General features: G+C 49.7%; 1 protein-coding gene across 3 annotated transcripts in view; it reads right to left on the bottom strand.

The window, feature by feature from the left end:
• Positions 1 to 1,514: 1,514 nt before the first annotated feature.
• The window catches only part of WDR37 (WD repeat domain 37), a 34,832-nt gene continuing 13,527 nt past the window's right edge, over positions 1,515 to 22,819 (bottom strand). For 2 of the 3 annotated variants that reach the window (XM_061126597.1, XM_061126596.1), the window contains exons 4-14: positions 21,822 to 21,917; positions 21,486 to 21,550; positions 17,413 to 17,548; positions 16,228 to 16,299; positions 14,587 to 14,631; positions 13,108 to 13,184; positions 11,258 to 11,498; positions 10,035 to 10,176; positions 5,608 to 5,742; positions 5,039 to 5,153; positions 1,515 to 3,849 (exon numbers count right to left, since the gene is read on the bottom strand). In XM_061126597.1, coding sequence (XP_060982580.1) covers positions 3,718 to 3,849; positions 5,039 to 5,153; positions 5,608 to 5,742; positions 10,035 to 10,176; positions 11,258 to 11,498; positions 13,108 to 13,184; positions 14,587 to 14,631; positions 16,228 to 16,299; positions 17,413 to 17,548; positions 21,486 to 21,550; positions 21,822 to 21,917 — 1,256 coding nt within the window. In that variant the 3' untranslated portion in view covers positions 1,515 to 3,717. The remainder of the gene's footprint in view (positions 3,850 to 5,038; positions 5,154 to 5,607; positions 5,743 to 10,034; positions 10,177 to 11,257; positions 11,499 to 13,107; positions 13,185 to 14,586; positions 14,632 to 16,227; positions 16,300 to 17,412; positions 17,549 to 21,485; positions 21,551 to 21,821; positions 21,918 to 22,819) is intronic. The other variant, XM_061126598.1, reaches the window with a different exon arrangement.

Here is a 22,819-nt window from a genome sequence, read left to right on the forward strand (position 1 = left end):
TCCAAATCACAGCTGAAATTCCCCAGCATATCCCTACATTGGGGGGGGGGGGGGGGGATTCCTTCTTACACACTGTAGCACCCTTTGGGTACCACGGACACCTGTGTGCTAGCATGACGGGACCCGGGAACTGCCCTCATCATGGGATAAGCCCTGCCCTCCCCGCCTGCGGCCCCCAGCTCAACACTCAGCACGAATCCCATGGAACCAGACTCCCACGCACTTGTCTGGAGGTGCCTGGCACATGTGGAGTAAGCCACCCTTTCCAAAGCCCGACCAAGCCGCCTCCATCATGGACGACCTCCACACCCCGTCATGCTTCTCAAGTGGCCGAAACCTCGCTCTCGTCCCTCTCACTTCTGACACTCTCTTCAGCCTTGACAGGAGGCTCCAGTTTGAATGTCCTCTCTCTGGAGACCCTGTCCAGCCCAAAAGGCACACAGCCCACAAGGCACCAAAGGGTGCTCAGTATACCTGCATGTTGGCCCTAAGCTGCTTAATGTTCTTAGAAATCTGATTTTAAACTCAGAGCACTTTTGTGACTTCATTTTCAGCCTCTACATACAACAGGGACTGCACAACATGTGCTGATGTAAAGCAGAAGCACTCCCAACACAGGGAATTTCCTTGGCTCCCAATTTATTCAGTGAAAACAGAAAAGCTGTGGACAGTGAGGGAGACACATCTTGGTGGCATTTTGATGAAATCAAAGCAATACAAGTCTTGCCTTCTCAATTCCTTATACTAATACGAACTTTAAATGCAACTGAAGGTATAATTATGAAATCTAGGTAATACTCACATTTTTGAAGAGGAGGATGAGGGAGAAATTGTGGAGAAGCTCTGCGCTCTGGGGACTGAACGTGTGCCTGCGGCCCATGGGACTTGGGTGGCAAGTCCTCCTGGTCTGGGGTGGGGCTGGGGGACATGCCAGGCAGGGCCCTGCCACCTGCCGGGTTCCCAGGAGCCACCTGCCATGGCTCCCATGGCAGACGCAGCTCCATCTACGTGGCTGAGAACAGGACAGTGAGCAGGGCCACACAGGGCCACAGCCAATCCCAGCATGCATTCAACACAGAAAACAGACCCTCTCTCTGTAACAGATCACTTTCTGTAACAGGTCGCTTTCTGTAACTGCAATTGTTCTCAACTTTCAAACAAGCTTAACTATAGTAAGGACAGGACAAGTGTTTATGAAACTGAGGGACTCTGACAAAGGACTGCATTTTGTCAAGTTATTAACTCCCTTCAGAAATTTTGGGGTGGCAATGCAGGAATGGAGAAGTGTAATGTGGATCATTTAATTATAGTATAACAGAAAATAAAACACAACTGAGCTTTGAAGTCTAAAAGTAAAGTTTTTCAAATGGGCAATACTATAATTAACTTGTTCACTTTCTACATGATTGTGATGTTCAGCAGCCATTAAAATGCTTTACCAAAGTAAAAACATGGAAAAAAAGTCAAATAATAATTTTTAAAAACTCCTAATAACAACACTTTCACAACGATAGTTACAGAACGTGGGTTTTTAATGAATCTCATACTGCAATGAAGACACTGAACACTTATGAACAATTACATCAACACAGTAAAAACACCTGCTTCTACACGACACTTATAAATGCACACTTTCCCCAAAAAAAAAAACCTCATTTTTCACAGATTTAAGCAACAGATGATTTACATAGGATTCTTCAGTTCCAGAATAGGTACAGAATTTTCACTCTTCAGAAACTGATGTGCAGTGGCTGAGAAGAAGGGTGTCATTTGTCCAACAACACACCTCTCAAGAAATTCTCTTGACACATGGTTTCCAGTAAACACACATTTCCTCCTGCTATGACAGGAAATTCTGGACTCATCGGCACATGGACAAAACCACTCCCACTTCCAAACACTACTTCAGATGAAATCAAGGCAGTGGGTCACATGATTTCACTGCAGCCGCATGCACACACATCCCCGCGCACACTCATGTGCACAAACGGGTGTGCACATACAGCACCCCCAGCTCCTTCATGACACCCGAAGACACCCCATGACCACGGTGGCGGATCCCGCTCCTGAGAAGGGCCAAGGCCCGGGGAGGGAGATGGGGCTGCGTGTGGAGCCTCATCCACACGGCTGGCACACACACTGAGTTCACTTGCTTCCCATTGTTTCAATGGGCAGAGATCTGGGTAGGTCTGACGCAATGACCTACAGACATTTTTAAATGTTCCTAGCAGTGACTCTCGTAAGACATTCAGCTGTGAGACTAAAGCAGGAGAGGCCAGTATGTGCGGAGGCACGGGGCAGCTCCACGTTGAGACCCGGGGTGGGAGCCATCCTCACACCGCAGTCAGGGAATGTCGGACTCCAACATCAGCTCCTGAGCCGCCGCTGCTGTAAAGCTGCCCTGAAATTCCTGCCACCTCACCCTCGTTCCTCTGATCTCCCTCCCACCCGGCCAGGGGTCCCCCAGACCCAGTCCTGACCATCCAGGGCCGAGAGGCCTGAGGTTGGCTACCATGGGGCCTGACAGAAGGACCCGTGGGCCAAGGACCAGCACTCAGGCCGCCCCACCTGACACCGCAAAACAGAAGCGGTTACAGGACGAGGCCGACACAATGGTCTCCAGCGTCCCTCTCGATGCCTGGCCCAGGACAGCCTCCAAGGGTTACAAACGGGGCAGGGGGAGGCTAGGGGGCACTGAGAGGTCTCGCTATGAAACTATAACTCAACAAGAAACACAACTCGTGAACACTGGACAGAAAGTCCTGAGAAGGCAGGAGCGACAGGCTCCAGGCAGAAAGGGCTCCTGGCAGCCCTTCCTGGGCACGGCCATTGCTGCGCCCACCTCTCCTGCCTTCTGGATGAGCTCATTTCAGCTCTAAATCACAAGTGCCTGAGCCAGTAACAGAGACACCCCAAGTTTCCCAAATACTTCATGTCTGAGGTAGAACTCATTTATTTGCATTGCTGGCTCTCAGATGCCACCAGGAAGTGAACCTACTTGGAAACATGCAAACCCAAGGTGTAGAAAATAAATAAGGTTTGTCTTCAGGTAGCAGGGCTTTCTAGAAAGGTCAAGTCACATTCAATGGATAAGTCATCTGAAACTTCTAAAAACTGTTTATAACCACAGCTATAAACTAAAGTGCTTTAAATTTTACTTAATATCTGGAATCAGTGATTAGAACCATTCTATTTCAGAATTTGCCAGCATGAGATACCTCAGGAGATTGAAATGGTTTTCCATAAAAAGAGCAGAAATTTTTTCTTTTCAAAAGAAAATGTCCAAATGTTGCAAATTCAACATTCTACGCTTTTTTTAACTTCTAAAATCCAAGCAGATTTCACAACTGTAACAGAACACAGAGGTGAAGCTGAGTCAGCACACGCTAGAACCCCACACAGACGTGAGGTCTTTGCCCACTCCCACTGGACAGGCACACATGCACCATCGCTCCAGATGCCCCGCCCTCCTGTCACCCGACACTCCAGGGACTCACTACACCAGCGGCCATGGAAGGGGCTCCACCTCACGGCCGCAATGCCCACACACACAAAACAGAAAGAAACAACAGGGCACACCTCTGGACACTTCATGCAAGCTGGGTACAGTGAGGAGAGAGCGCCCTGCTCAGGTCCACCGCCCACAGCCGCGGCGTCCCAGCGCCCAGCGAGCCGGCAGGCACGGTCCCGGCCGGCGGGAGCCTCGGAACAGCACCCTCACTTCTCCTGTAGCAGCGCCGGGATGTTGATGTTCCAGCCGATGGCCTGCCGGTCAAAACCACAGGTGAACAGGTTGCACACAGGGTGGTCCTCGCTCCAGGCTGAGCCACACACCATCCGCCGGTGGCCCTGCAACCAGGCACAGCACTGTCAGAGCATGGCCCAAGCAGGACCACACCCCCACGACCCGTCAGAAAGGGGGCCCTGAACTGGACCAGTCAGGAGACCTCCTGTGCTGCTGGGGGAGCTGCTGCGAAACGAGGGGTGGGAACACGGCTGAGTTCAGTGCAGCCCAACCAGTGCCTCAGGACCCTTTCTCCAAGAACAGGAGTCAGATAGCAGTCAACAGGAAGAATGCAGAAATGGTCCCTCTGGGATGTTTTAATGAATAAATGAGGATGGATGACGTGGAAAGAAACAAATATAATTCACTCAAAGACCCCAAGTACCATTTGAACAAATAACTGCTTCAAGGAATAAAGGAGCTAGAAATATACCTTTGGTGCCAGATAAAACAAGATAAAGTAAGTGGCCTTTCAAGCAGATTCCCGCCACCTTCAGAATGCTGCAACAAACCCTGCAGGCTATCTGGGGAGTTTAAAGTGGGACACACTGACCTGTTACTGTAATATACAACAGGTACAGGGCAGGATTCAGAAAAGCTGACAGAAATCCAGTAAGTAAAACAGACTCTCAATAGAACAGCACCAAAATTCCCTCTGCAAGACATCCCCACGGGGGTTGCTGTCCACACACTGGGGAGGCCTTCCCAGGTCAGAGGCCCAGGGCTGCCAGTGGAGGGATGCTCACAGCAGGAGCGAGGCCTGCCCTCCATGACCACTGAGAAAACTGCAGCAGGTCACCTGAGACAGGCACTGAAGTCAGGGCTCCGGACGAGAGACCAAAAACGCCAGGGCCACTGCAGGACACTGGTGTCAGCAACCTCACAGCAGGCAGGAGGGGCTAGGAAGCTGGGGAGTGGGGGGTTCAGAGCACCCCCACCAGGCCCACACGCCCACTCACACCCTCTGCTCACTGGGCCCCAGCGCTCCCTAGTCCTAACCCTCAAGTGACCGAGTACTTCTGATGGAGACCTGGTAAGAAGAGGGCATAAAATTGTGAACATTCTTCTACTGACTGCATGTAAGGTGGTTGTTTTGAATGTACTTCGGTAATTAAAACCCACTGTGAGAATTAACTTCTTTCTTCCAGGAGGGGCTCCTGGAGCACTGAACACAGCCAGGCTGGCTGGGAGCTCCCCACCATCAGAGAGCAGGCCCCGCCCCCAGCCCCCCGCACAGGCGGCCCCAGCACGCACCTGCCGACTGCTGCGCGGGAGCCTGGCCAGCCGCACACCCGACATGTCGAACAGCCTCACCTGGCGGTTGTCATGGGGGAGGGCAATGATTTTTTGGCCAACACACACATTGATCCTACAATGTGTAAGAGAAGAGAAAAGTAAATTACGTAACCAACAGTGACAGCACAAGTTTTTCAGATTACAGGCGATAATGCAGTGGGGGTTTCCTGCATTCCACTCTTCAAGCCAAAACACATTAGCAAACCAAGGTGTTACCAGCCTAAGGCATCAGAAAACGGGCTGAGTTACTCACCTGTAACTTACATGTGCTACACAGTAACCTCTGGCCAAAAAGGACTCATTCTTAATTCTTAAAAAGCTCAATACACCAACCTGATTTTATACCCAGGTTTCAGTATTTATAGAATACAGAATGTGCATTAGAGGATCAATAAAAGATATTTTCCTGGGAGTCTAAAGCATTTTTCCCAAGGCCCTACCAAGTGAACACAAGTTTACAGGAACCCAACACATGCCACAAGCCCCCTTAAGGCCACCCTAATGGTCCATGGAGGAGCACCCATCACCTGTTGATGGCAGAGTCTGTGCGGATGGTGGCAATGGGGGACCGCATGTTCTTCAGGTCCCAGACCTTCACGGTGCGATCATCACTGCCAGAGACCACGTTATCTCCCACGGTGAACACAGCAGAGGTCACAGTGCTGCCAAGAGAAGGAACGGGGTAAGAACCTCGTCATGAAGTCCCTGTCCACACTGCACAGCAGACACCCAATCCTGCCACCCCGGGGCCTGTTGGGTGGGCGGGGAGGCAGAGATGTGAACACCATGAGTTGTCGACTCCACTCACTGGTCCTCCCACTAACCCCTGCCAGCACACAGGGTCCCCGCTGACCTCTCCAAGGCAGCCTCACCTCGTCCCGGCAGCAGAACAAGGAGAGGCCCCCAGACAAGATGGGCCAGATAGACAGGACCCACCCAAATCTCTAGAGCAGACAATTAAACATCCACCCCAACTGAGACTTTCAGACAATTCAATCAGAGCACTGGAAAAAAAATTCATTCCAACAACAAAAAACCATTTAAAAAATGATCTGAACAGACTTCTCCAAGAGAGGTTTATAGATGGCCAACAGGCCCATGAAAACGTGCCCAACATCACTAATCACCAGGGAAATGCACACCAGACCCCAGTGAGCTGGTACTCCACACCTGTCAGAACAGCCATCATCAAAGAGACAAGCGATCAGTGTTGGAGAGGGTGGAGAGAAAGGGAACCCTCCTACAATGTTGATGCAAATGTAAACTGGTGCAGCCACTGTGAAAAACATTGTGGAAATTCCTCAAAAACAGAACTATCATGTGACTCAGCAATTTCACGCCTGGGTATTTAACTGTAAAAAAAAAAAGAAAGATACACACATACCAAAGTGCATGGCAGCACTGTCTACAACAGCCACAACACAGAAGCAACCAAAAAGTCCATTGACAGAGGACTGGGTAAAGAGGATGTGGTTCATACAGAGTGGGACGGACCTGGAGGGCACAGTGTTAAGGTCGAAGGCCGAGTGCACCACAGGGAGAAAGACGGAGACAAGGGTAACCCCAAGAGCAGCCCGATGATTCATCCAAACTCCTCATCTGACAACAAGGACACAGTGGGTGCCTGAGTGGGAACCAGGTGCTACTGCCCCTCAGGTCACAGGGCCATCTAAGCGCCCAGCCACTGACAGGGCCCTAAGGCAGACACCTCCACTGCCGGCGACCTCCCTGTGGATGTGAGACCTCAGGAGGTCTGACCCAGTTAAACCTCAGTTAATACTCCGCTAAATTAGTGGGGAAAATCCCCACAAAGCTTGTCGAACCCTATTAATGAAACGCTGAAAGACACTGGGTTTCAGTGCATCAGGACCCTGACAGGTATTATGGGGCATCAAAGCGAGAGGCTGGCTGCAGTCATTCCAAGGACTGTCCTCCCAAGGCCTCTCCCACACAGTCCCTTGGGGCGGTGGAAGGCCTGGCCCCACCAGCGCCCGCCGCCTCATTTATCTTGTCGCCGAGAGCAGCCGAGTGTGTGCCTCCAGCTGACAAGAGCGGCTCCGCCATCCCGGCATGCCTAGAACATTCGTTCCGCTCCCTCTGTGGGCCTCAATCAGCGGAGATGGGAAGCTGGGCTCCTCATTAGGACCCACAGCTGTCCCCCCATCACACAGGGAAGCGGCTGCTCTGCATAACAATCTGCTGAAACTTCCCGGCTAAGGAAGAAAGTGCACCATGTGGAAAATGAAGCCCGGAGACAGGAGGCAGCAACTCCTCTGGCACCGGCCGCAGGCGCCTTCTCACTCTGAGGGGGACGGGGCTTCTGGCGGGGCAGAGTGAGCAGGCAGGGAGCACACATTCCGGCAATGGGGACCCAGGCAGACCCTTTGCGACTCTTCCACTTTGCAGGCAGAGTAAGGGGCTCATGGAGTGCAGATCCAGGTGTGACGCAACACATGGCCCACGCCAACCTCCTGCCTGACAGCCGCTGTGCACAAACCCACAAGGACCTGACCGATGCTGCTCACAGGGGTCGGGCGGCCCCCACCTTCCAACCACTGGCCTCCAAACTGTGCTCTAGAAGCTAAGGTCCCCAAGGAGGAACCCATCCTCAGGAACACCCTGGGCCCTCAGAGCACCGCCCCCATGAGCACGGGCCCCCCAAGTTAGAAAATGCTCGGCTCCCGCAGTTCACAATCTCAGATGCCTGAGTGAGAAACGGAAACTCATCTCCCAACGACACAAACTTCTGAGGAGTCCTGGAAGGCCAGCTCCCCAAGGAGCAGACCCTGAGATAACAAGTATTCAAAGAAAAAGTCAGGTTTGCACCACACCAATTCTTTCTGGGATTTCAAATCCAGCTTCCCCTGGAGGAGGGCAGGGGACACTCCAGCAAGCAGGGCCAGACCTCACTTGATGCCCCTCTCCAGCTGCCCCCAGGCTCAGTGCAGACATTCCCTGCTCACTTCACGAGGATGAACCCCAGAACCGCTCCCTCGACCACCGCGTGCCAGGCTCTGCGTCCTACGAGAAAATACACAACAGAAGGTACTGACACTTTCCAGCCAAGGGCCCTAACACGGCCGTGTGCACACAGGCCTCAGAGCTGCATCCAGCACCCATCAGGAGTGACACAGGCTGCATGGAACATGACACGTGCAGAGGCGCGGGTGTGACCTCCTGCGGGCACCGCCACAGCCCCACCCTGCTCCCTGCTCCGGGGCACTCGAGGCATCCTGCCAACACCTTATCAGGTCCAGAAGAAGTGAAGACAGAAAGAAATTTTTCTGTGAGACGTCATGTCTTGTTTTCTTTAGACAAGAAAGCACCTGAGTTCACACTCTAGGAACAAAGTAAACAATTATATGAAACGAATTTAGGCAAAAATAAAGAAAAAACTCTGCATTCTCAGATATTTCTAAGAATGAAATATTCCGTGCTGAGCTAATTTCCAATTTCTTCAATGCCAAAGTTTATGGCACGTGCAGACACCATCAGCTGGGCACAGCCTGGAGTCATCGGCCACCCACGGGGGAAGCTTAATGACCAGTGACTGCCTCCACTGCTGGCCCCTTTTTATAGCAATGGAAACAGAACAAAATGAAACTAAAAACAGGGTGACAACTCTGCCGCACTCCACAGGAGGCAGTGGTTCTGGGGGAGGCTTCTCTCAAGTGCAGCAGGGGTTCCAGCCCCAGAGTAAGTTTCATAACAGTGAGAGCCGTTCACAGGAACGGCCCTGGATCCAACCCACATGGCCAGAGTCCAGCTCCACTGCACGTCACAGAGGGGCCAGAGCATTGTCCCCACCAGGCCATCCTCAGGTGGTGGTGGAAAGCACATGAACGCACAAGGAGTGAGCCCATCAGACAAAAAGTTCTGGGTTTCAGCTATAGCTGATGACAGAGATACATGAGAAATGAACTGCCAATAGTTGAAACTCCTGTAACATTCCAAATTTTCCCAACTAAACATCTCTGTCATTTCCAAGAACAGGACACACTACAAACCCCACTTATCAGGAAAACAGCTGGTTACATAAGGTTTCTAAAATTGCTTTTCAGTCAAATTGGTACACCTTGGGCCACCAAAAGCTTGTCTAATAATACAGACCCCAAGCTTCACTACTAAATCCTGTTAAGATTCCTATTATAATGAAGAAATTTCATAATATAGAGTGAAAATAGAGGTAGCATATCAAAAAGGGGGTGGGGGGGCTCATTTGTCTTTTTCACAAATGTACAATGAAAACCCTAAACAGACACTCCACCAGGAGCTCTCTCTCCATCCAGCAAAAATAATACAGCCAGATCTCAGGGGGACTCGTCACCTACAGACATTCGTTTATCTTACAGAGAAGTGTTACATCTCAAACCCTACTTTCTGAAAAAGGCACAGGAGCCATGTGAAAGTTGGGGTAACAGTACCAGAAATGAAAAGGAGAAAACAATCTCTCCCCCAGGTCCCAGAGAAGCTGGGCTACAGAACTGAGTCGGTGATGAAGCCTACACCACTACACCTTGTCTTAGGAACAACCAGCACACAGAACACTCGAATTACCTGTATTTCGAGTTAAAAGTACTCACATCATAGAAAATGTTAAGAGTCCAACACACTTCACTAGAGAACTTGTGCTGAGTCCCTATAAATGAAAATATGCCCTAAGATAAGCTTTCCCAAAGTGTGTTCCACATCATAATATAACATGAAACATGCAGTCACACGGTAAGAAACACTGCCTCTGTGTAAGCAACCATCCACTGAGAACACTCCACAGGGACTTTCCAGGGTGACACAGGGAAAAAGAGCCACACTCCTGAGAACAGCACATATGAGTGTTTGTTTCAATGCTCAGAAAACCACTGGGTGAAGAGGATCAAGAAAACCACCCTAGAAAACCCAGTTACCTCCCAGCCCAGATCAGAGTTTAAAAAACATTTACGCGACCAAGACTCACTCCGTGTGTCCCTGGAACACGTTCACAGAGTGGATGGAAGGGTCGCGGAAGTCCCACAGACGGAATGTCGTGTCGCGGGAGGAGGTCACCACCAGCCGCTGGGTCGGGTGAGTGGAGCAGTGCGTCAGCTCCTGGTCATGCCCTGTGGGAGATGGAGGACACAGTCACAGTGAGGCCCCCACTCGGCTCCTGGGAAAAGCAGTCGTGGGGACAGTGTGTGGGGTCAAGGGGGGCCCATGTCCCTTCCCCTCGTGCATTCGAAAGAGCTGAACGAGCAGTGTGGGAGGGACACTCCTGAGCCCAACGGTTGAAAGGTCAGGAGGGTCTCTAAAGGCTGAGTGTATGAGAAAGTACAGCTTTGAGTTTCACATGTGAGAAGAACCTCTAATAACCCACGGGTGGAGCGCACAGTGGGACACATCCCTGTCACTCAATGACAAAACGCGCTGACAAGCAGGTATGAAGGCTAGTGGCAGGCAGGGGGCTGTACACGCCCTGCAGGACTCCTGCCCTGCATGTGGGCACAAGCTGCAGATGCGTGGGACGGTGTTCTGGTGATCTCAGTACATTATAACGCAAAATGGGTTTTGCAGATATGACTAAGGCCTCCAACTCGCATGGCTTTCAGTTAGTCAAAAAAAAGAAAAAGACAGACTTCCTGGGTGGCCTGCCGTAGTCAGGTGCACCTTTTTAAGGGTCCTGAGAGAGACCCGCTCCTGCTGGCCTGGAGGAAAGCCAACAGCACACAGTGAGAAGCCTCTGGCAGGGCCGGGGGAAGGGGGCTGCAGCTGCCTCCAGGTACTGAAAGCTGCCCCCAGCCGAAAACCGGCAGAAAAACAGCCACAGGAAAGGGATCCTTGCAATGGCAGCAAGAGGACAGCAGGTCTCAGGTGAGGGCACAACCCCGCAAGCACTCACATCCTGCCCATGACACCCTGAGAATCAGAGCGTCCGCGAGCACGTGCCCAAAACTCCTGGCCAGGGAGATTTGTTATAAATTCGTGTTATTTTAAGATACTAAGTGTGTGGAAATTAAAGCAAAAAAAAAGCTAACACACCAACCACATTCAAGTATCTACATATTGCATGTCTCTAGGTGCAATTACACCCCCAAAGATAAGATAAATTTAACCACTAATGGCTCCATTTCTCAGGAGGATCTCTGAAAATCACAGCTGTGCCAACACTCAATCCAGACGAGAAGCTCCTCCCACATGATGCACCTGTCAGGGAGTGGACGAGCTCTGACGTCTCCACATCGTACAGGTTGGCCGTTCTGTCCCAGGAGGCTGTCACTGCCTGCTTCCCACCAACCAGCCAGTCAGCAGCTATGACCACGCCCTGGTGGCTCTTCAGAGATGTCAGTGGCGCCCGGATGGTGGGACATTCGCTGGACGGGTCGGCGTCTGCATCAGGCTCGTCCTTGTCAGAGCACTCCACTTCGTCCTCGCCACAGAGCTGCTGCTGGGGAAGCAGAGGTGGGTCCCTGGGGATCCTGACCTTGCAGACCAGCCGCCCAGTCAGACCGCTACCGCCTGTCCTTCCAGGACTTAACCACCATTATGACCGACCCAGCGGGCACCTGGCACTAAGTAAACGTGCACACACACCATGTTTGAGTACACACCACATGGACACATGTACACAAGGATATGTGTGTCACATCTACAAACACGGCAGAGTTAAAATAAAGTCTCTGTTAAAATATAAAATACATACATAACACACTCAATTAAAAACGAATTGTTAAGGGGCTCCCCTGGTGGCTCAGTGGTAAAGAATCCACCTGCCAATGCAGGAGACACATGTTCAATCCCTGATCCAGGAAGACCCCACATGCCTCGGAGCAACTGAGTCCGAGAGACACAACTATCAAGTTCTGCGCACCAGGGCCCAGGAGCTGTGAACGGAAGCCCATGCATCCTAGAGTCCATTCTCTGCAACAAGAGAACTCACTGCAATGAGAAGCCTGTGCATCACAACTAGAGAGTAGCTACTGCTCGCCTCGACTAGAGAAAACCCTCACAGCAACAAAGACCCAGCATGGCCAAAAATTAAAAAATAAAAATAAATTTTAAAAAATGAATTGCTAAGACTGCTTACCTAAAGAAAGCTCACTCTTACTCATTACTAGAATTTATTAATTACTTAACCCATCTCCAAACAGAACAAGGTTTAAAAGGTTTAAAAAGAGAAAAGTAATCTTCATAGGCAAAAATAGGAAAACTGGAAGATTACTATCACCCTCTAACAATTACAGCCAAAACATAAACAGAAATCTAACCTCTGCTCGACCACGTGAACTCACCCAGCAGTCTGGGCCTGCAAGGACCCCCACCTGCAGGAGCAGCGCAGGGAGGGCCCCCGTGTGCATGGGGCTGACATGGTGCAACTACATCAGACAGGACAGGTAGGAACTAGGCGGTCTGTGGTTTAAACCTGTGGTCCATTCTTATCAACATGCAACCTAACTTGTTACCAACATTAAAACTTAACCCACGTAACAATGACATCACACACCCCACTGACCTACAGGGTTTATCTCACATGAGAGACAGACCAGTTGTCTACAATCAAAAATATAAAACACTAAAAACTTAACCTAAGCATAAAATTAAAGGACTAATATATGTAAATGTTATAACTTTTGTGGAGAAGAAAGTAAACGCAAACGCAGGCGATGTAGACAGACACACACCCTGATCTGCTGGGCGGCCTGTGGGGAGGGCTCACACCCGGCTGGTGTCCCGGCAGGCAGACGGTGGCCTCACTTGGCCTCTGCTCGGTGCACGCAGGGAGCAGCACAGGGAGCCCTCGGGCACCTCTTCTCCTCCAGACACCAATCCTGCTGGTCAGAGCCCCACCCTGCAACCTCACTTGACCTTAGTGACTTCTTCTGAGGCCCATCTCCACGGACAGCCCCCCGGGGTGAGAGTTCTAACCTATGAATTTGGGGACACACACATTCAGTCCACAACAGATACCATTAAGTTTCTCCTAAAACTCACAGATGTCCAGAACCCACCGACATACCCCGGGTGGTGCTTTCAGGGTAAGTAAACGTGCTGCTTACACTAGAGTCGGCCACAGGCTGAGGAGCAGGCAGCTGGACTGCATACCTCCACACGTGGGCAGTCTGATCTCCAGAGGCTGAGGAGAGAAGGCAGGGGAGGGGGGCGTTACCCAGCACGCACACGAGCACGGGTGAGGCCCCGCTAAGTCCACTCCTTGAGAGATCACAAGGGATCAACCTGACTTAAACAGGTTCTTCTGAGATGCTCCCAGAAATAGCAAAGGTGCCCAAAGATAATTACCTATAAAAATAATTCCCTCAATCCCAAGGTGGAAAGCTCTGAAGGCTCAGAAAACTCACAAGGCGTGGATTTCATTCCCCACCTGGCTAATCTAAGATGACAGACACCCAAGTCCACAGTAACTCGAGTGCACAATCCCGTCCGCTGAACCAGGAGGCACCTCGCCCCGGTCAGAGAGCAGCTGGCACCAAGACCTCAATGTCAGTAGCCAGGCCGCGAGGGGTGCTCAGACCCAGGAAAGACAGAGGGCTGCTGAGAGGCACAGATGGCCTGCAGAAGTGCCAAAGGGCCACCTCCACCCCACACAGGAGCACCGTCTGGACTCCACCTTCCCTAGCTGCAAAGGCTGCAAAGCTCCCCCAAAGCAGCGGATGGCAGCACGGGCCTTGTAGCATCAAAGTGCCTGACCTTCCGGCCTCTCAAGCCGGCATCCAGTCCCAGCCCCATGTGCCTCCTCTCCCCAGGCCGCCACTCTGCCGGTTTCTGTCCCCACCGCAGCCTCCCGACACGTCTCGACCTCATCCCCCTCTCTCCAGCCCAGCTGTCCTGGTCTCCCTCCAGCTCCCCAATCGCACAACAAACGGCCCCCATAACAAGGCTTCACTCCCAGATGACTGCTCCCCAGAGGTCAGCTCAGACGTTCACTAGCTGTCACCTGTCCACAGGTGCAGGCCTGTTCAAACCAGCCTCAAGATGAAAACAGGTACTCTGGTGCTTCACAGAAAAGCCTGCTGATCACTGGTCTAGACACACATTCACCCTTCAGGTTACCCAGGGTCACACAGTTTTATGGGCCAACTCCTCAGTGTGACCATCAAAGTGTTTGTGAGACCACTAGGTGAGGTGAAGACAAACCCAAGGGACCACAGCTCTTTCTGGGAGGACCACTCGGGAAGAAGTGAAGATATGTGCCCTGCAGGTGCCCAACCCAGGACCGCTGACCTCCTTTCTGTGCCCACGGGGTCTGAGAGAGCCTGAGAGCCAGAGAGTAGGCAGCAGGGATAGCCTCTGTAAAAAGACCTCCAGGAGAATCAAACTAACTCACAAGCCACTGCTGGTTAAAAATAACCCTTGGTGTTGTTTTCTTTATTCATTTTTCATGCAACTTGTGAAATGTATACTAATGACCAACTTTTGTGAATGGCATGGCTAATCCTGATGCTACTGATAAGAAAAGGAATGACAGATGTTTTCAGATCAGCAATAACTATTGAATAAAGAAAAAAAAATCAACATACCAGTGAGCGCCAACTGTTCTGATGGATGGAATTTTATGGAATTTACTGCAAAGTAAAAATGTTGAAAAACTGGTTTACAATAAGAATATATCATTGATATCTATTACAGCTACAGTATATGTTGTAAGGTTAAATTTAAAAACTAAAGAATTATAATAGTTCAATATTAAATCTTCTCATTCCGTTAAGCTATGAATAAAGAGAACAGAGATACAACACAAAATAACTAAATATGAACTACCGAATCACTCAAGAATCGGCTATACAAGAAAACAATACTTGATCTCTTAAACACTGAGAAGTCACTAAGAACTAAAAGTAAACCAGGATGAAAAAAGAAAACTTAATTACAAAAAGCAGAGGTAGATTATGGTGAGGGACACTGTTCACTGCCCACACGCCCACCCTCCAGAGAAGCCAAGAGTTCATGATCTGCACAGAAATGAGACCACTACTCCCTTCAGGACAGTAAAGCTGGGGACTGCAAGTGAGGCACATGCCCGGGGAGCTGTGGGCCGCACTGTGCGGTGATGACGGGACACATGCCCAGGGAGCTGTGGGCCACACTGTGTGGTGATGAGGAGGCACGTGCCCGGGGAGCTGTGGGCCGCACTGCGCGGTGATGAGGAGGCACGTGCCCGGGGAGCTGTGGGCCGCACTGTGCATCGGTAATGGGGCACGTGCCTGGGGAGCTGTGGGCCGCACTGTGCGGTGATAACGGGGGACGTACCCGGGGAGCTGTGGGCCACACTGTGCAGTGATGACAGGGCATGTGCTCCGGGAGTTGTGGGCCGCATGTGCGGTGATGACGGGGCACGTGCCCGGGGAGCTGTGGGCCGCACTGTGCGGTGATGAGGACAAGGAGCACAGAGCCCACCTCCCTTCTTAACAGGAGCCCCTCTCTTGTCTAAAACTCAAAAAAGTAAGAAACAATAAGACGGGCTATTTTTCTAAATGGAAGGAAAGAGCAGAAGATTTAAAACTGTTCCAAGTGGCTGACTTTGAGAAGTGGAGATGGGCAGTGAGAAGGATGCACATGAGGCCCCCGTGGGTTTGTCACATAAGCTAATGCTTTCTTAACGCTCAGCCTGAGTACTCAGCATGTCACACCCACTGCATGAGCAGCAGCCCCCAGCTACGGTCCTGAGGGAGATGAAGGGTACAGCTGGAGGGGACAGTGGATGAGGCAGGGGTGGGGGGGCCAAGCAGGACCTGGCCCACAGCCCTGATGGGACAGCGGTACACCCCCACTGATGGGACAGGAGAGGTGCCAGGGAGGAGGGGGAGAGGAGGTGCTCAACCAAGTCCGTGGGGGACATGGCAGACCCTGGAGGCGGGTAGTGGACACGACCACCAAGTCTGTGTGCAGGGTGAAGGGTGAGCTGGCCAGGGGCAACGACACACAGGCCCAGAGCCGGGGCGCCGGAAGGAAGAGGGGCAAGTGGGACAGTCCACAGTGCCCACAGCGAGGAGCCCAGCGGCCACCAGCCCCCGCAGGGCCAACATACAGCACCTCTGCACCACGGAGCCTTGGCAACTGGACAGTGCGAAGCCAGTGCACACACATCAGTCCCAGACCGTGCACGGCGAGAGGCCTAGGCCCGGCCCCCACAAGGGGACACCCCGCGATCTACGGCTCACCTGACCCCACGTGGCCTGTGTACTTGGCGAGGCTCCGCCCCGTCTCGATACTCCACAGCAGAGCCGTGTGATCTGCAAGATCCAAACAAAGAGAAGTGAGCTGCTGCCAACATTAGTCTTTTTAATTAAAGAGGAGGATAAAAACTCTAAAGCTGAGAAGTTTCATCACCACTAGTACCTCATGGGATTTTGCTCACACTCCTCTGTAATCCAACTGATGCAAGAGGACAGGGGGCCAGTGACCGGCCCAAGGCCATGGAACTGGCAGGGGAACTGGCAGGGGAACCTGGGGACCTGACTCCCGGGGCATGGCCATGCTGCCAGCACCAAGCCTGGGACCTGAGACACCAGGGTCCATGGGTCACAGGCTCATCACCTTGTTGAAATAGTAAGACTTTTCAGAACATCAAGCTATATTCAAATGCAAATAGCACCCAAGTCCAGTTCCAAATTATCTGAGATAATCCATGCTCTGTGGACCTCTCCAAAACAAAGATAAAAAGGACACTCATTAAGGAAACCTGATAAAAAGTGCTGATTATCCATGTGAGATTTCAGAAATATCATAAAAAAGAATCTGTATCCTTTAAGCTAAAATTTCCAAAATAATCTGGGGTGCTCATGTATAAACAGTTTTAAACAACAGAAAACTTCCTTCATCATTCTAATGACTTTACATTTCCTATTTCCACTCAAAAAGGCTGGATTTAGCACATAACTTCTCACAAGTTGGCACTCCTTTTCCACAAGCGAGCACACTTTTAATTTCGGGAACTTTCTCTGAAGGGTTATTAGGTTAATAGCTCTCAGAAGACACTTTCTCTCCAAGGAGGAGAACGGGCTCTCTGATGCCGCCCCAGGACTCCTTGCAGTGGAACCCCTACACCAGGCCAGCATGGCGCTGTCAGACCACACAGCACGTCCTTGGAGGGACCTCGTGAGTGGGGAAAAGTGAAATACACTATCAAAGCAAATGTACACTGACCACGGCTGACAAGAAAGCCAATCACAACTACCTAGTGCCATGGAGAGGCAACCCACCCTGTGCCACTGGACAGTGTCCCGGACAATGAGTGGTTCCAAACGCAGCTACTCACTCAGATGCCGATAGGCACACGGCCAAGCGTTTGGCCGCGCTGCCTCTAGGGGAGGCCCTGCTCCAGGCTGGGGTGGTTCCAGACTCACCAGCAGACGCCGTCCCCAGCACCACGGGCTGTGTCCTTGCCACACTGACGTCCCAGATGCCATCCCGGTGGCCGATGTACTCCTTCACGAGCTGGCACACTGCCCGGGATGTGGTGGTCTTGAAGCTGGAGACGATCTGAAATTGTGATGGAATTTACTGAGCAAGTATGTTTCAGTTAAAAAAAAAAAAAGACAATGTGTCTGGAAAATGCATAAATCATTGAAAAGAAAATTTAAAACATTATAGCAACACAGTGTAGGTACAGTTGGATCTCACAAAGCAGGGCAAAGTCCTTACAAAGGCATCAGAAGAACCCCACAACCACCCCCCACCACCTGCTTGCCTGTCTGTGTACCTTACATGTCCTCAAAAACAAACCCAAACTATCACACAACATTTCCAAATTCTCAAATAAAAAGGACATAAAAAGTCAGGAAGTTATACCCCAAACCCTTAACCCTAATTACTCTTACTACTGGGAGACCTGTCTTTTCTTATTTTTAGTTAATTCACACCAAACACGTGACCAGGAGAAAAAGAATCTAAGGTGGGAAGGGATGAAAAGATAACAGGTGAAGTCACTGAGCACGGTCTCAGCCAGTCCTGCACCAGAGGGGGCAGGGGGCAGGGCAGGGCCAGCGGGCCCTGGCCTCGGGCAGCACACAGTGTGGCACGAACACTCAGGCACAGCGGTCAGGAGGCGGCATCCTGTGTGACCCACACGGCACGCAGTCACCCCTTTCTCTCATAACAGAAGGGCCTGAGGGAGATGCTAACAAAACACAAAGGGTTTGGTTTTTTAATTGTTCTGGGATAAAAGATGGCTTTTCTGCCTTTAAAGTTAATCAGAATACTGAAATGGTAAAACCAAGTTAAAAAAAAAGTGGGAGGTATTCTACAGCTACTTTAAACACTGATTTAGCAAAGCACTAAAAATGCATCTATGTTTATTTTTTATATAAACACTTAAAACACAATCCACTATTCCACCACCACCAGGATGAGTCTTCAAATGATTCCTGACACAGTGAAAGGCTGAAACAGACTTCCAGCAGACAGATTCACTCTTCAGTACACACTCCTCACTTGGCTTAAGTGTAAAAGGAGGGACAGCACTTCCCAGGTGGTCCCACAGTCAGGACTCTGCGCATTCACTGCCAAGGGCATGGGTTCCATCACTGGTTGGGGAACTGACATCCCACAAGCCATCCAGACACTTTCAGGAGGCGGCGGGGGGGTGGGGGGGGCAAAGCCCATGACCAGTGGTGGGCAATTTCTCAGATATGAACCGCTCCCACTTGCCCAGCAGAAACGCGGGTCATGGCCGAGACTCGTGCCAACCACGTTTCCAGTGAAGCTGGAGGAGAGGGATTGCAGTTGACGACATCAGGCAGATGGTCTCAGGCGCTGCTTCCAGGTGCATGCCACATTCTGACCACTAAATCACTGCTTTCCAAATATGGACTCAGGCATAACTGCACAGAGGCCCATGAGATAGACTGAATTACCTCCAGGGAACACTTGTGATGCAAAAGCAGACGGATGCTTCCGAATTATCCTTTGCACTAAAATAAAATTTAAACTAAAAAACAAAGGGCTTCCCAGGTGGCGCCTGTTGTAGTTCCCTGTCAGCGTTCAGTTGCTCAGTCATGTATGACCCCACAGACTGCAGCACGCGAGCACCAGGTGGCGCTAGTGGTCAAGAATCCACCTGCTGATGCCAATGAAGGAGATGCAAGAGATGCAGGTTTGGTCCCTGGATCTGGAAGATCCCCTGGAAGAGGAAATAGCAACCCACTCCCGTATTCTTGCCTGGAAATCCCATGGACAGAGGAGCCTGGCAGGCTATAATCTATGGGGTCTCAAAGACTTGGGAGAGTTAAAAAGCTGGCTTAAAACTCAACATTCAAAAAACTAAGATCATGGCATCTGGTTCCATCACTTCATGGCAAACAGAAGGAGAAACAAAAGGAGAATCAGTGGCACATTTTATTTTCTTGGTTCCCAAAATCACTTTGGACAGTGACTGTAGTCATGAAATTAGAAGATGCTTGCTCCTTGGAAAGAAAGCTATGACAAACCTAGACAGCATATTAAAACGCAAAGACATCACTTTGCCAACAAAGGTTCACATAGTGCAAGCTATGGTTCTTTTCATAGTCACGTACAGATGTGAGAGTTGAACCATGAAAAAGGCTCAGCACCAAAGAACTGATGCTTCTGAACTGTGGTGCTGGAGAAGACTCTTTAGAGTTTCTTGGTCTGCAAGGAGATCAAACCAGTCCATCCTAAAGGAAATCAACTCTGAGTACTCATTGGAAGGACTGATGATGAAGTTCTAATACTTCAGCCACCTGATGCAGAGAGCCGACTCACTGGAAAAGACCCTGATGCTGAGAAAGATTGAGGGCAGGAGGAGAAGGGGACAACAGAGGATGAGATGGTTGGATGGCATCACCAACTCAATGGACATGAGTTTGAGCAAACTCCAGGAGATAGTGAAGGACAGGGAAGCCTGGCGAGCTACAGTCCATGGGGGCGCAAAGAGTTGGACACGACTTAGCAAGACTGAACAACAACAAAGAGAGGCTTTTTCACAACAAAAGAAACTTATCTTTATAAAAACCCATGTGAACAACTTCACAAGTTCCTGGGAAACAGTTTGCTGGTTAGCGTGTGGTGCTGCCCCCACAGGCCTCAGAGCCAGTCCGCAGGCCCCAGGAGGGGCGGGTCTGCTGGAGGGGAGGAGCCTGAACCCGTCCGCTCCTCCAAGAACACTCGCTGCAGCAGAGCAGACCTGGGCTCCATTTCACCCTCACTCTTGAAGGTGTGTGCACAGGCTACTAAGATCGTTACTAGTATGTTCCTTATAAATTCAGATAAATTTTTAGTCTCTAAAATGACTGGGACTTTTAGTATTTCTAATACATTTTTTTAAAGCAATTATTGTACACATCCTTACCTTTGCTCAAATCTTAAGTTTTACTACTCATAGTAAGAGTGACTCTACATAATCCTTTCTTCCTCTACTTCAGAAATGATCAGAAAATTTTGGAATTCTAAGACCATACACTGTATACATAAATTGGAATAAATGATATAATTCAAAACAACATAACAAGAAGTTAAATGAGTAAGAACATAATGTCACTTGACATTTTTTAAAAGTACTTTAATGTTAATTTATTTAAAATTCAAAACTACTAACTATAAGCTAGATATAACAGAACAAAAAAATTTTAATAAGCCACTTACATCCTAGAGTTATCAAAGGAAACACAAGAAAATGTCAGCAATATTCATATTTAAAAAAAAAATTACCAAAGACTTTCAAATAAGCAGAAATACCCTAAGACTGAAGCTGCTCCTTAAATTGCAGTTCATCTCACTATGGATAAAAGCTTAAGTCACTTAAGGGAAAAATAAAAAGCTAACAAAAACTATTTATGCCTTCATAGCGGACTCACCACAAATTTCAACTTCCTCCTAAGATTAAGCAAAAGTACTAAACACTCGTTTAAGTTAGGCAGGTAATTTATCTTGTTTATTCCAAATACCCCAAAGCAGAAATGCACACAAATCACCTCAAAATATTACTTCATTGTAGTATTCTCCCAGAGATAAACTAGTTCCCAAATAATTAAACCCTTCCCACTTTAAAAAGATCAGATGATGATTTATAAAACAGCAAAATGTGACAAATGTCTCTATTCTGGCTTTGGACCTTCACTTTTTTTATCATACTTTGCAAATTAAAGAAGAGATGAACTAAAATGTAACTACAACTCAGAATGGAAGTTCCATTGCTTTATACCCATTTATTAACTTCTCTGAATTCAGAATCTCCTTATCAAGTCACATTAACAATAAAAAATGTACTTTCCCATAAAAAAAACCACACTTTCTAAAACATGATGTGTCAGCCACAGTCAGCAGCCTAGGTAGCATCCAGGTGCCTATGCCCTGGAGCCACTTAACATCGACAATACTTGTCTTAAATATTACGTTCCTCTCTTCCCATCGCACTACGTGCAAACCCACACACTCATGATGGCCCGAGAGCCACACATACCTTGCTGGTGGAGGCCTTGTAGGTGGTCTTCAGTTTCTGAGAAAGCTGGCTGGTGCTGTGACTGGCTGCAGAGACACAGAACCAACGGTCAAGAAAATCACATAAGCAAGAACATCAGGGCTGGGACAGGGAGACAGCTCCAGGACACGGAGGACAGTGCAAACTCGGGGTGTGTCCACACCAGGAGAAACATGGGCTTCCTGGAGCCTCCTCGTCCTTCCACACCCACACCCAAGGGATGCTACTCAAGCCTGCTGACCATGGAGAGGAAGCGAATCCTCCCTGCACCGGAGTCAGACTTCCTCCCTGCAGTCGCCCGCAGGAAGCCAGCCTCACCTTTCGTCTTGAGTTGGCCCTTACTCAGTTCTGCTCCATCAATCGCTTGTCCTTCAGCTGCTAAGCGCTCATTAAGAGTCTCAATTTCTCTACGCACTGAAAAGTAAAATAATGTGCTTTTCAGGTATATTCACCAATTCCAAAACTGAGCACATAAAAATGTTGCATGTTAGAATTGTCTAAACAAGCACATGAATGATATCCCAGTAAACAAGAGGATGGCCACAGAGTTCCAAAAAACTCAAAGACATTCCAAAACACAAAGTCGACCACTCATGCCACACCAGAAAGACACTGGGCTGCTGACCCCCAAACAGGGCTCCTGGATTTCAACAGGGTTCACGTCCTTTGTACTTTATTCTGTGCACTTAAAAACACTGTTCTTGTCCTGTCTGAAACTCAATAAAATACTTACAGTCTCCCCTGAAATCATTAGGGGAAACGTACAATAACAAAACCTGACTATTGTTACTGTTGTCTGGCACCAGAGCATAAAGTGAGGGCTACACATCTCAAAGATTAAAAGTTGAAGGGGAAAAAAGAAAAAATTTAACACTGGGGAGTTCCCTGGCAGTCCAGTGGTTAGGACTCTGGGCTTTCATTACCAATGGCCTGGGTTCATTCGCTGGTCGGTGAACTAGTCATGCAAGTCACACGGTGCGACCAAAAACAGAAAAAAAGTGAAAAGTACTGAATCACAGTGGAAGGTGAAGAAGGAAGAGGAAGTACTGAATCACAGTGGACGTGAAGAAGGAAGAGGAAGGCAGTGGATAGGGAAGAGAAGGAGACGTGGGGTGCGGGAATGCCAGCAAGATGGGCCTCTGTCCTCACCTGTGGTCACAACTCACTCCAGGGGAGACAGATGCCCCCACCCGCCTGCCCCCAGACCCTGACCTGAGTGTGCGGAGCTGGAAGATAGTAAACAAGTGCCATCATAAGCCCCCCAAGCTCATCAAAGCAGAACAGAAAAGGGGTACAAAGGTGAATGTGACCCAGAG

The sequence above is a fragment of the Dama dama genome, chromosome 23, assembly GCF_033118175.1.
Source record: "Dama dama isolate Ldn47 chromosome 23, ASM3311817v1, whole genome shotgun sequence".
NCBI lineage: Eukaryota > Metazoa > Chordata > Mammalia > Artiodactyla > Cervidae > Dama > Dama dama.